The sequence below is a fragment of the Equus quagga genome, chromosome 11 (assembly GCF_021613505.1).
Source record: "Equus quagga isolate Etosha38 chromosome 11, UCLA_HA_Equagga_1.0, whole genome shotgun sequence".
Taxonomy (NCBI): domain Eukaryota; kingdom Metazoa; phylum Chordata; class Mammalia; order Perissodactyla; family Equidae; genus Equus; species Equus quagga.
In genome coordinates this window covers 95,138,890-95,152,149 of record NC_060277.1, presented here as the reverse complement: position 1 = coordinate 95,152,149, position 13,260 = coordinate 95,138,890, and the positions used below count along the sequence as shown (strand labels likewise).

Genomic DNA, 13,260 nt, shown 5'->3' with positions numbered 1-13,260 from the left:
AATATTTCTGTGTGTAAATGTGTAGTACACGCATGTCATATTCCCCCCTGCGGAATCATGTGGCACATTTATCCATTTATGCAACAAATATTTATTGAATGCTTGCTATATACTATGCACTGTTCAAGCTACTGAGCTACAGCACCCAGCGCTTACATTCTAGGACAAAGACAATAAGCACAAATATAAACAAGGTAATTTCAAGTAGAGATAAGTGCTAGGAAGACAATTAGAAAACAAAGAGTACAGTTGTGATGGGAGGGACTGGGGAGATTCTTGAGACTGGGAGACAGGAGTGGCTTCTCTTGGGGAGGGGATGATTTAAGTGAGACTTGAGTGATGCTGAGAAGCCAGAGGTCATGATCTGGAGGTCAAGTCTTTCAGGAAAAGGAAACAGTAAATGATAAGACCCTATTGTGTGAACAGAAACAGAAAAGCCATCAGTGTGGCTGGAGCTCGGTGAGTGGGTGGAGGGTGGGGAGGCTTCTGAAGGATGAGCCTGTTACCCAGCAGGGGCTCTCTCTCTACTTGTGTGCACAGAAGCTGATACCGTGTACACCAGAGTTTGAGGGAAGAAAGTTTATTATGCAATCCATTGGCAAGGAGATAGGAGAAGGGCTCTCAAATCTGTCTCCCCAATCCAGGGTATAGAGATAAGGTTTAAGGGATCAGGGAGGGCAGGCTGGTAGGCAGAAGCACTGACAGGAAGAGTTTCAATTGGCAGATCAAAATTTTCTCTTCTGTGCGTACTCCTGGCTGGCTTGCAGCCCTGCAAAATAGCCTTAACATTCTGTTGTTAAGATGAGGTCAGCACAGTAAACAAGGTTGAATGTGCTCTGTAGATTTAAGTCATTCCCTCTCTACCAATACAAGAGTTTCTAGAGATTTAGTCATCTTCTCCTTGGCTCAGAGAGAAAGGCACCCTTACAAATGGAAATTTCTCTTATAAATGTAAATTTCCCCTACAAATGGGTAACTTCTACTAGGCTTTTAGAGCTTTACCCTGTGTCTGCTCTTTCCTAAAAATAATCAGCCCAAAATAATTCTTATACCAAAAAAGCATATTTTGGGGTGGCAAATTCTGTCTCTGGTCCTGCAGGTAGAAGCCTGGAGAAGTGGGTAGAGACCAGCTTAGGAAGGACATCGTACGTCAAGAACTTGAGATTGTTCTTCCCAAGTTCAAAGATAAGCCATTGATGGGTTTTAAAATGTGTATGTTAAAAACATAACTGTGCCTTCTGTCTAAGAATGGATTGTTCATGAGCAAAGGAGAAATCAAAGACTAGTGAACGGGTTCAGAACAAGCCTCCACAAGATGTGCCACTTTGGCGTGAGGAATATTTTGAGCTAAAAGCAATTAAGACCCGAGGGTTCAACAGACTTTTATTTCTCCTTTAAAGAATTTAAATTAAGGGCCTTGCCCATAATAAGAGTTACTACCAGAAATGCATTTTTATGACCTATCTGTATGGCAGGGCAAACCTCTAATGATTAAACATCTGCTCTTCTTATCGTCCCATGAATTACCCTCCTCCCCTCTGAAGCCTCAGGCTCCTATCCCATTCCTTAGCTGAAGATGGCACATATACCTAATTTTATCTTTTTGTCTCTGACCTTCTCATGTATGTGGGGTCTCTGATTCTCTCTTGTATGTGGGATTCCCGTACATATGAAATTAATGAAATCTGATTTTTTTCCTATTAATCTGTCTCATGTCAATTTAGTTCTCAGACCTGCCGGAAGAACCTAGAGGGTAGAGGAAAATTTCTTCCTCCCCTACTCTAGTTAAGAAATTATTACACTGGTACAAGTGAGAGAAGATAGTTGCTTGGGCAAAGACAGTGGCAATGGAGATGGAGAGAAGGTACAGGGAAATGTTCTGGGGACTTGGCAGAGACTTACTGACGGTCTGGACATGCAGAGCGAGAGAAGGGATTAATCACGGGTCATCTAGAATTTTCAGTTAGCAATTGAGCCTATGACAGTGCCATTTACTTGCATGAAGACTGAGGGAGGAATGAATCTCAGGGACGAGGGAGATGAAAGGTCCTGTTTTGACCATGTGAACTTGAACATAGGTATTAGTCACCCAAATGAAGATATGAGGTAGGAAATTTGAAGCTCAGTGGAAAAGTCAGGGATCGAGATAAAAATCTGGTATTCTTGGTCATTATGGAGTTGGGTGAAATCACACAGGGAGAATGTGTAGGTAAATTGAGGATAAACGAAAGAGGGTAAAGTCGGAGCCATGGGAGCATCTCAACACTGACAGGTCAAGAGAGGAGAAGCTGCAGCAAAGGGAGATGAGGAAGGACAGCCTTTAGAATTTTAAAGTGGGATTATTGGATCACAAATTTGCCTTTATAGTTTTAAGAATGTTAAAAAACAAAATTCAACAGAGCATATTTGAACATCTAATTGGCTTTATTAGATGATTCATGAATCGGGCAGCATTTCCTCTAGCAACTAGCTGGGCACTCAGAGAGGTTATACAAAATGGGGAGGTTTTTATAGGAAGAAGTATGGGACAAAGGAGCTCTTAGCAAAAGAAAAGAAGGGATTATTTTTAAGCCGGGATATCTTCTTTTACTGGAAAGGGAATGGCGAGGGTTTTATCATACAGATTGCCTCTTATTCCTCTGGGGATGGAGAGGGCCCACATGGTGGATGACCTCATTGGTGCTGACCAGAAAGTTTCAGACTGGCCAATTAAAATTACATTTCACAGGGGCTGGCCTGGTTGCCTAGTGGTTAAGTTCATGTGCTCCGCTTTGGCGGCCCAGGGTTCGTGGGGTCAGATCCTGGGTGCACACCTACACACCACTCATCAAGCCATGCTGTGGTGACACCTCACATACAAAATAGAGGAAGATTGGCAGAGATGTTCACTCAGGGCCAATCTTCCTCATCAAAAAAAAAAAAAATTACATTTCAGAGAGATGAAACTGTAATTAGATGAGGTATTAAATCTAGGTTTGGGATTGTAGCGGAGGAAGATAATTCCTCTACCCTCTATGTCCTTCTGGCTTGTGTAAGAAGTAAATTGACGTGAGATAGAATAACAAGAGAAAATCAGGCAAAGCTTTATAACATGTGTACATAAGAGAAACCCAGGAAAGCTGAGCAACTCACCAGAATGGCCAAATCCACCTCCTTAAATATCATCTTCGGCCAAAGACAAAAGAGGATGCTGAGGGTAGTGGTTTGGGGCTTCAAAGGGGAGGAAGACAATTCACATGGAGATGGAAAAGTAAATGTTTGGTGACAGAACTTTGATAAGAATGGGCTTGGCAAGGACCCTGCCAGCCTACGATACCCAGAGTTATCTAGGGTGATGGCCTATCTTGGGGACGGGTCTTCTATCTTAAATTCTCCTAGGCAGTTAGGAGGAATGTCAAAGTTTCTTTCAGAGTCTTTTGTCCTTAACCAGAGAGACACATTTTGTGGTGAACAATTCTGATCCCCCACAGTATCACGGGCTTTTAGAGCATTGGGCCTGTGGTCTCATTTTTTTAACAATAACTATTGCCAACACATCCTCCAAAGAGAGGCATCAATATACACTTCACCATTCATTTATAAACCTTCCACTTTCTCCACATTAGCACCAGCCCTGAAAAGAGAAAATAATATTTGGTTATTTTAAGCTGTATATTCTTAATCACAAGTTGATCTAAACATCTTTTCCTATGGCTATGAGCTATTCTCGTCTATGATCCTGAGGGGAAGCAGAGTGTGCCACTCTAAGATACGCCTCTTAGGCATAAGGATTATTTTACACTGATTATTTTTAAGAACAGCAGACACAGGAGAAGCTCTGAAAACTGAGTAGAAGGTACCCTTTGTAAAAGACATTTATATTTATAAGGGAAATCTCCATTCATGGGAGTATCTCCCTCTCTGTACCAGGAAGAGAAGGATGACTCTAAATCTCCAGAAACTCTTATCATGGTAACCTTCTATAACTAGCTGCCCTCAGCCCCAACCCCAACATCTTTTGTCTTTAGCTGGAGATAATATTTAAGGTGGTGGCTTGGGCCATTTGGGGGAGTTACTCAGCTTTCTGGGTATCTGCCATGTATATAGGAGATACAGATGTTCTTAAACTTCTATTTGTTCTTCTCCTTTCAATCTGTCTTTTATTACCGGGGGCGTTCGGGCAAGAACCTAGAAGGATAGAGGGAAAACTATTTTTCCTCTCCACCACCCACCCACAATGTACTCCATTTCTGCCAGTCCCACACGTGCCTCTGCCTCATTCTCTAAGTTGTCCAGTTGCTGCTGCTCCACCTCAAACTTTGGCATCTCATTCTGGGAATTTGAAACTCTGGCTCTGAATTAGAATTACCTCAGAGACTGTAGAGAATAGAGAGGGGAAGTCCAGTCTCCTCCCCAGACCTTCCGAGTCAGACCATCTAGAGGGGAACTGAGAACAGAGTCTAGTAACTTGCCTCCTGGCTAGGACTCTGTGGCTTCTCTTCTAGTTCACAGCAAGCCCCTTCCCTCTGGTGAGGCACTGCTCTCCTGCTTCCTAAGCAGTTTAAACGCACATTTCTTTGTTGAACGTTCTCTCGTGAAATGTAGCTCTGGGCAGCCTCAGGTTTGTGAGTCGGCATTCCAGGGCAGGAGTGAGACTCAAAATATTTGAAAACCAGTAGTTTAAAGTCACCAACTAATCAGAATGGACGTCAGGCTTAGCCCTGGAGGAGGAGCCTAAAGCCCTCCCTCATATTCTTGGCTTTAACCTTTCCTTGCTGGGTCACAGGGATGTGGCACTGATGGGGACACTCAGCTTTCTGGGTATCTGCCATGTATACAGGAGATATAGATGTTCTTAAACTCACATTTGTTTTTCTCCTTTCAATCTCCTTTTCAATCTTTCAAGGAGCTCAGGGCAGTTGTAAATGGAACTTCAGTATCTTAACAACCAGTACAATTGAACTGTTGCTACAGGCTGAGCATCATGCTGGCCTGGAACCCCCCTACTCCCCAGCCCCGGAGGGTCATGGTAGAGATCTCTAAATAGTATAGCAGCACGACAAAGTTTTCTTTAATTTTTTTTCTGTTTACAAAAGAAAAACAAGTCATCAAAGAAAAAAGTGGAAGGTAAAAGTGTTCAGAAGAAAAAGTTTTCCGTAAGTCTATCAATCAGAGATAATTACTATTAATATTTCTGGTAATTATGTCAATGTTTTCCTACATACTTTTTTACATAATTGAGGTTACACTGAATATTCTATTTTCAATATAAATATAAATATTTTCAGTAACATAAGCACTGTTATTAATAGTGGTGATTTCTGAAGGGCTATGTCCATTTCAAATAAATTTGTTCTTTAAAAAGAGGGAATCTGGGGCCAGCCCCATGGCCGAGTGATTAAGTTCACACATTCCACTTTGGCGGCCCAGGGTTTCGCTGGTTCGGATCCTGGGTGCAGACATGGCACAGCTCATCAGGCCACGCTGAGACGGCATCCCACATGCCACAACTAGAAGGACTCACAACTAAAATATACAGCTATGTACTGGGGGGATTTGGGGGGGAAGAAGAAGAAGAAGAAGGAAAAAAGAGATTGGCAACACATGTTAGCTCAGGACCAACCTGAAAAAATAAAATAAAAAATAAAAAGAGGAAATCTGCCAATATTTTCAAGTCCAGGAAATGGGATGAGAACACAGTCAGGGTGTCCTGGGGATTCTCCTGACCTCCTGCCTGACTATTTTTCTTTACAACTGACCACACTGATGGATTTTCCCGTGTTTTTCCATGTTAAGATTCTATCCTTCCGAGATTTCCTTATATCTGGATTGGACCTGTAACTAAATCTCTTTTCCATAAGGAATGCTAAACAAATTGAGGGCCTGGTAAGACTGACACGTGGGGTAAACTGACACCTCGACTCGCCCATGTCAAAATCCACACAATGAGTGCTCTGCGGAAGGAGCTGCAGGATCTAGAAACATAGATGATGCCTTCAAGGAAGGAATGACAGGAGGTGATTCAGGAGGAAAGAGTAGATGGAGCAGTAGTCAACACATTCAGCTTAGAATATTTGACCAGGATCCGAATGAAGGTGATGCACACAAAGGAAGACAGCTAAGGTGTGATGCAGGAAGAGTCAATGGGATAAATCCTAATCCACCAGGAAAAAGAAGTGATGTTTTCCACCCAACTTGGAAAATGTAATTGCCTAGTTTAACAATTGCTGACTTTTGTGGGTAAACAATAACAAGCGAAGACTTTCCTCAGCAGGGTATAAAAGGGGACCCGGAGCAAGAAGACTTCCAGATTCAAGAAATACACTCTCCTGGAAACCCACCCAGAGACTCCATCCTCTGACACCATGGCCAACTCTTGTTGTGGCTCTGTTTGCTCTGATCAGAGCTGTGGCCAAGGCATCTGCCAAGAGACCTGTTGCCAACCCAGTTGCTGCCAGACCACCTGTTGTAGGACCACCTGCTGCCGCCCCAGCTGCTGTGCATCCAGCTGCTGCCGCCCCAGCTGCTGCCAGACCACCTGCTGCCGCCCCAGCTGCTGCCAGACCACCTGCTGCAGGACCACCTGTTGTCGCCCCCCCAGGTGCTGTGTGTCCAGCTGCTGCAGGCCCCAGTGCTGCCAATCTGTGTGCTGCCAGCCCACCTGCTGCCAGCCCCCTTGCTGCAGGACCACCTGTTGCCACCCAAGCTGCTATGTGTCGAGCTGTTGCCGTCCCTCCTGCTGCCAGACCACCTGCTATAGAACAACCTGCTGTCGTCCCAGCTGCTTCGGCCGTTCTTACTGCTGAGTGTCCTGCTCTAGATTCGTGAACCTCCTTGTCCCCATCCTTCAGTCCAGGCAGAGAGTGTCTAATTCAATAAAACATGTGGCACTTCCTTAATATCATGAATTTACAAACACACCCATGGACTGATTTGGAAACTTTTGGTGTCTATATTATTATTTATTCTCTTTTGTAGAAACATCTTATTACCAGTGAATCAGAATTTACAGCCAGATTTTGCATCGAATTGTTTTAGAATTTCTAATTCTGATTTAAAATGTAGGAGTCTTCAAATGTTCCCCTTCTAGATTTTTTCTTTCTAATGTTTTTCTATGGAATCCATTTTCATGTGGAATTGCTTCATGTTCCCCAATAAAACTTTTTGGCATTCAAAGGCACTAAAATTGCTCATCTCTCTTTATTTCTTATTAATGAAATGTTCACTGCATAGTGCTGTCTCTTTTTCTGCACAACACGGGAGTGCATGTTCTCAGGGGACCCTACAATAGAAAAATTAGGTTGGCACTTGCCAATGAGATTTTTATCTAGACCAGAATCAGTCTCACAGCAGAAATTAAAAAAGGTTCAAAGGAAGGCATCTTTGAACCTAATGCATATAATATGAGAGCTATGGATTATAACTGCTACCAAAAAAAAGGGTCCTCAGTAAACTGTAATCCATGAATTGATTTAAACCAATTAAATAGAGAAGCTCAGTACAGAGGATAGCCCGTGGATTTGGGACTGAGAATTAGGTCTGAATTTTGATGGTACTGCATACCAGCTGTGATCTTGGACATGTTACGTAAGCTCTCTCAACCTAGGATTGCTTTTCTCTAAAGGAAGGATCACAATACCCACCTATCGAGGTTGTCATACATCATTAATCATCAGGGAAGTGCAAATCAAAACCACAATGAGATATCACCTCACACCTGTTAGGGTGGCTATTATTAAAATAAACAAGAGAGAACAAATGTTGATGAGGATGTGGACAAAAGAGAACCCTGGTACACTGTTGGTGGGAATGTAAATTGGCACAGCTATTATGGAAAACAGTATGGAGGTTCTTCAAAAAATTAAAAATAGAACTACCATAGGATCCAGCAATCCCTTTTATGGGTATTAATCCAAAGAAATTGAAATCATAATCTCAAAGAGATTGCTGCATCCCCATGGTTATTGCAATATTATTCACAATAGCCAAGATGTGGAAACAACCTGAGTGTCCATTGACAGACGAATGGATAAAGAAAATGTGGTGTATATGTACAATGGAATATTACTCAACTTTTAAAAAGAAGGAAATCCTACTGTTTGCTACAACAGATGGGCCTGGAGGACATTATGCTAAGTGAAATAAGCCGTATGCAGAATACTGTATGATTTCACTTACATGTGAAATCTAAAATAGCCAAACTCATAGAAGCAGAGAGTAGAATGGCGATTGCCAGGGGTTGAGGGAAGGAGGAAATGGAGAGATGTTGCTCAAAGGGAACGAAGTTCAGTTATGCAAGATAAGTAAGTTCTGGAGATCTACAATACAGCACAGTGCTTATAGCTAACAACACTGATTTGTATACTTAAAATTTTCTGAGGTTATGTCTTATGTTAAGTATTCTTACACTTAACCAAAAAATAATAATTTTTTAAAAAGCTGTGTGTGTCTGACTTCAAGGCAGCAGACTAGAATTTTCAGACTATCTCCTATCAACAAGAATCCTTTCATTTCTCAAACAAAACTCGATTGATTGAAGGGAAAAAAACAAAGTTGTCATAAAGATTCATTGAGATAAAGGTGCATGGTAGACAGATAAAGGCATCCTCTCTTTTACCTCCAGTTAGCCTCTTCTGTTTTTTTTTTTTTCTTTTAAATTTTATTTTGAAACAACTACAGATTCATGGAAAGTTGAAAAGAAAATGACAGCAAAGTCCTGTGGTCCCTCGACCCAGTTTCCCCCAGTGGTCACATCTTATGGAATTATGGTACATATCAAAACTCAGAAATCGTCCTTGGTGCCATCCATAGAATCTATTCGAATTTTACCAGTTTTACCTGCACGTTTGTGTGTGTGGTTCTATGCCATTTTACCATGTGTATGGATTAGTGTAACCACCATCACAATCGAGACGGAGAGTAGTTATGTCTCCATAAGGCCTTCTCGTGTTATCCTCATATAAACACACCCATTGCCCACTCCTTATTACTCATCGTCCATGAACCCTGGCAACCACTAATCTGTTCTCCAGCTCTATAATCTTATTTCAAGCATGTTCTGCAAATGGACTCTTACAGTAGGTAACCTTTGGTGATTGGCTTTTTTGCAGTCAGCATCATTCCCTTGAGATCACGCAAGTTGTTCAGCGTATCAATAGCTTGCTGCTTTTTATTGCTGAGTAATATTCCACAGCATGGATGTACCACACTTTGGGTTGTTCAACCGTTCACCTGTTGAAGGACGTCTGGGCTGTTCCAAGTTCAGATTTCTGTATGCATGTATATATGTATGTATCTATTTATTTATTTGGAAAAATTTATTGAGGCTTCATACTTGGAGACAAACATTGCAACTTTTCAGTTTCAAGACACTGTCTAATTCTAACAGTGTTGGATTTAGTAAATTTGTTCTTATGTCCTTTATCTCTTATTCCTTATGGCTTTTAAAACTTTCATCATAAACGTCTTTATTTTCTTCTTGGATTAAAGGGTGTTAATATTTTAGTCTTTCTTGCAAGAGAATCACTCTTTTCTTCTGAGAATCTAAATAGCACTTTTTTTGTATAATCATCAGTTTATGTCTCAGTTAAATTTTGAAAGGTAGATAGGCATGAAGCAGGTAAAATACGTTGCTAAAAATATAGAAGCACAGATTGCGTTTATTTCTGTAGTCTACTTAGTTACCTTCAGGGTTAAGAGGGCGTTACTGGATTTAGCATCATCCACCAACGTACCGGGAGGGAAAAATAATTTTTCAAGAGTTCTGTAACACTTTCTTAAGTCTTAATTTATCTCAGCCAGGCTTATCTTTTGGGCATTTATGACTGGGTATTTTGTTTCTAATTCTATCCTTCTTTGGATGAACAAAGGGATATATTATATCCTATAAAAGTGAACACTCTTAAAAATGTGCCTTTCCATGACTAAATCTGAGAACAAGTATAAATTCTAAAATATAAACATGAACATAGATAGGAGGAAGAAAGGAGAACAATGAGTAGTCAAGTAAAAGAGAATTGAAAAAATCATCATAAATGTATGGATTTGTAGAACTGAAAGTCACATTAGAGACCCCCAACCCAGTGATTTTCAGAGAGTGAGGAGTTTCCAGCATCTCTCCAACAAAATGCTGTATCTGGGTTCATCAGGGTTATATGCAAGGCAGACTCAAATCAGCCAGACTTCCGAGCAGAGGTTAAACCAGGAGCCCAGGGTATGATCACCCTGGTTGTGTCAACCTGGAAATTGGGGCCAGGACAGGAGTAGAAACTTGCTAGGAACAAAAAAGCATAACAAGGAGTTTGGTTTATTAGACTTATGAGCGCCTTAAGGTAGAAAGGGATCCTCAAAGTCCTTTCATCCAGTCTCCTCCACCTGGTCCTTGAGTCTCCCTCTGCAACACGAGCTTACACTTAAATCCCTCCACTGACCATACGGAGGAAGACATTCCATAAAGCAGCTTCACCATGGTGAGTCAAAATTTGTTTCCCGCCATGAGCCGCCCACTTATCCTATACCAGCTCCTTGCAGCTTTTTGGGGCAAGTCAGTCTCACATACAGCAGCCATGTGATGAGCTGACTAGTGTTTCCAAAAATGAGGATAACTGCCAGCACATTGGTTGACTCTTTATATGCATTTTTCCTCTTGGCGGTCAAGGAAATCCAGAAAGAGAGGAGGACACTTACTGTGAAATCCTGTCTGTGTACTATGCTCTTCCAAATACATATCATTTTCAACTTTAAGGTAGTTTTTGAGTAGCCATGCCTGTCTTGGACTGATCTTTCTGAGAACAGAGCCATGGACATCTCAACTTTGTTGAGAGTCTTTTCATAAAATATGTTTGTTACCGAACCGGAAGTGAGTTCGCTCACCCGTTGTGCAGCAAGCCAATCTCTGACACCGGGGGTGGTGGAAGAAAGTAGGAATTTTATTTTTGCACAGCGCTGAGCAAGGAGAGAGGGCAGCTAATGCTGAAATCCCAAACTCCCCGAAAAGCTAAAAGGAAGGGTTTTTATTTGGAGTTTTAGGTAGGGGAGGGGAGCATATGGCCTTGCTGGTCGGAGCTTTCCCACCAGCCTGTCTTTGGCCTTGAGACTACTTGCAGACAGGAGGGAGCTCATGACCTTGCTGGTCAGCAGCTTTCCCACCAGCCCCTATCTATCTTTGCGGGAGGAGATAGTCCAGGTGCTTGTCCTTGACGGTGTCTGTCTCCATGGAGGATAGTGGATTCTGGAGCCAGGAAGCCAGAGAGTAAGCAGGGAATGAGTGTTTTGGTTTTAACCCCATATATGCTGGGTTTAATGTGGGGAAACTGATATCAGGGTTGGTATCATGTTCATCAAAATATTTGTAGGCCACGAGGTAGGGGGAGACGGAACATGTTGAATGACAGAATCATGGTTCCAAATGCTTCAGACATCCTTGCACAAGAGGCTAAATCTAACAGGATGAAATGTCAGAGCCTTTCTTAGATTGAAAGGAGTAGTTTTGAATGCAACATGGTGCATGAGATTCAGGAGGAGTAAATATAGCTAAACTTCTTGGGAAAATTTACTTCCCAACTAACTACACACACCCTCAGGTCATATTTCCCCTCAACACCTCTTCCTCAGTCATAATATTATCACCAAAATGAACCATGCTGCTCCCGGTAGCGGGAAGAAAAAGAGATTGAGAATTGCTGGTCTAAAATAACCACTGCACATCTATCGGAAGAGATTGAAGCAGTTTGTAATGAAAAAGGCACACGTTTCACATGACCATGACCCAGTACAAGCCCACACTTACTGCCAACCTCTTATTGCCATTACGCCTTGAATGTCAACATTGATACATTAATGGAAGTGAATATTGTTAAGACTTAAAAAAGAAGGGAATTCGGCCATTTGGGACAACATGGATGGATCTGGAGGACGTTATGCTAAGCGACGTCAGTCTGTCACAGAAGGACAGATATTGCATGGTTCCATTTATGTGAGATATCCAAAATAGTCAAGCTCAGAGAGGCAGAGAATCAAATGGTGGTTTCCAGCCATGGAGGGAAGAGGGACTAGGTAGTTGATGTTCACTGAGTATAAAGTTACAGTTATGCAGGATGAATAAGGTCTAGAGATCTGCTCTACAGCACTGCGCCTATAGTTACCAATACCATGTGGTGCACTTAACGCGCGTTAAGGGGATAGATCTCGTGCTAAGCGTTCTTACCATGGGAAAAAGCAAAGGGACTCAAGAAATCTTTTGGAGGTGATGGATATGTTTATTGCCTTAGTTGTGGTGATGGTATTGTGGGTGTATGCATATGTCCAAACTTATCAAAGTTTATGCATTAAACGTGTGCAATTTTTTGTATATTAAGCATATATCAACGAAGCTATGGGAAAAAAAAGACACCAAAATTTCACGACTTAATTTTCTTGCTAAGAACAGTTGTTTTCTTCCATCAGAAAATCTAGAAAATGTCCCATGATTCGCAGTCGGGTGGGGGGGGAGGGGATAGAATATGTCCTAATAGTCTTATTCTCATGCCAAGGATCGTGTTTCACATGCAAATGTGTGCCCACCTGACCCACCATGAGTGAGCCATCACACTGAAATGCAGCTCTATCCTCCCAGGTCAGCAAAGAGAATGAGGGCCTGCCTACAGAATCGTTACCACCCAAGAGTAGACACGATGGGCTGGGTGAAGTGAGACTAACACACACAGCGTCTGCAGGCAGAGCATCACGGGACAGCTTTCTTTGAGGAAAGGAAAGCAAGAAGGACATGCCAGAGCTGATTCAGGAAGAGCTGACGGGATGAAGCCTAGCACGTCAGGAAAAGGAATAATGTTTTCCTTCCATCTTGCAAAGTTTTACCAGGAAAACAAACTTGCCTAATTTGATAATCGCCTATTTATTAGGACAAACAATGACAAGGAAAGAGTGCTGTGTTTGATAGTGGCAGCCATTTAGCAGGGTATAAAAGGGGACCTGGGGCAAGGAGACTTCAAACCTTACAAACCCACCCTCCTGGAAACCCACCCAGAACCTCCACCCTCTGACAGCATGGTCAGCTCCTGTTGTGGCTCCGTCTGCTCTGAGCACAGCTGTGGCCAAGGCCTCTGCCAGGAGACCTGCTGCCGCCCCAGCTGCTGCCAGACCACCTGCTGCAGGACCACCTGTTGTCGCCCCAGCTGCTGTGTGTCCAGCTGCTGCAGGCCCCAGTGCTGCCAGTCTGTGTGCTGCCAGCCCACCAGCTGCCGCCCCTCCTGCTGCATCTCTAGCTGCTGCCGCCCCAGCTGC

General features: G+C 42.5%; 1 protein-coding gene across 1 annotated transcript in view; it reads left to right on the top strand.

The window, feature by feature from the left end:
* The first annotated feature begins 6,293 nt into the window (after positions 1 to 6,293).
* Positions 6,294 to 13,260, top strand: part of LOC124247664 (keratin-associated protein 4-7-like) — a 7,573-nt gene continuing 606 nt past the window's right edge. Inside the window, 2 exon segments of the mRNA XM_046677177.1 lie at positions 6,294 to 6,771; positions 13,076 to 13,259. Coding sequence (XP_046533133.1) covers positions 6,345 to 6,771; positions 13,076 to 13,259 — 611 coding nt within the window. The 5' untranslated portion in view covers positions 6,294 to 6,344.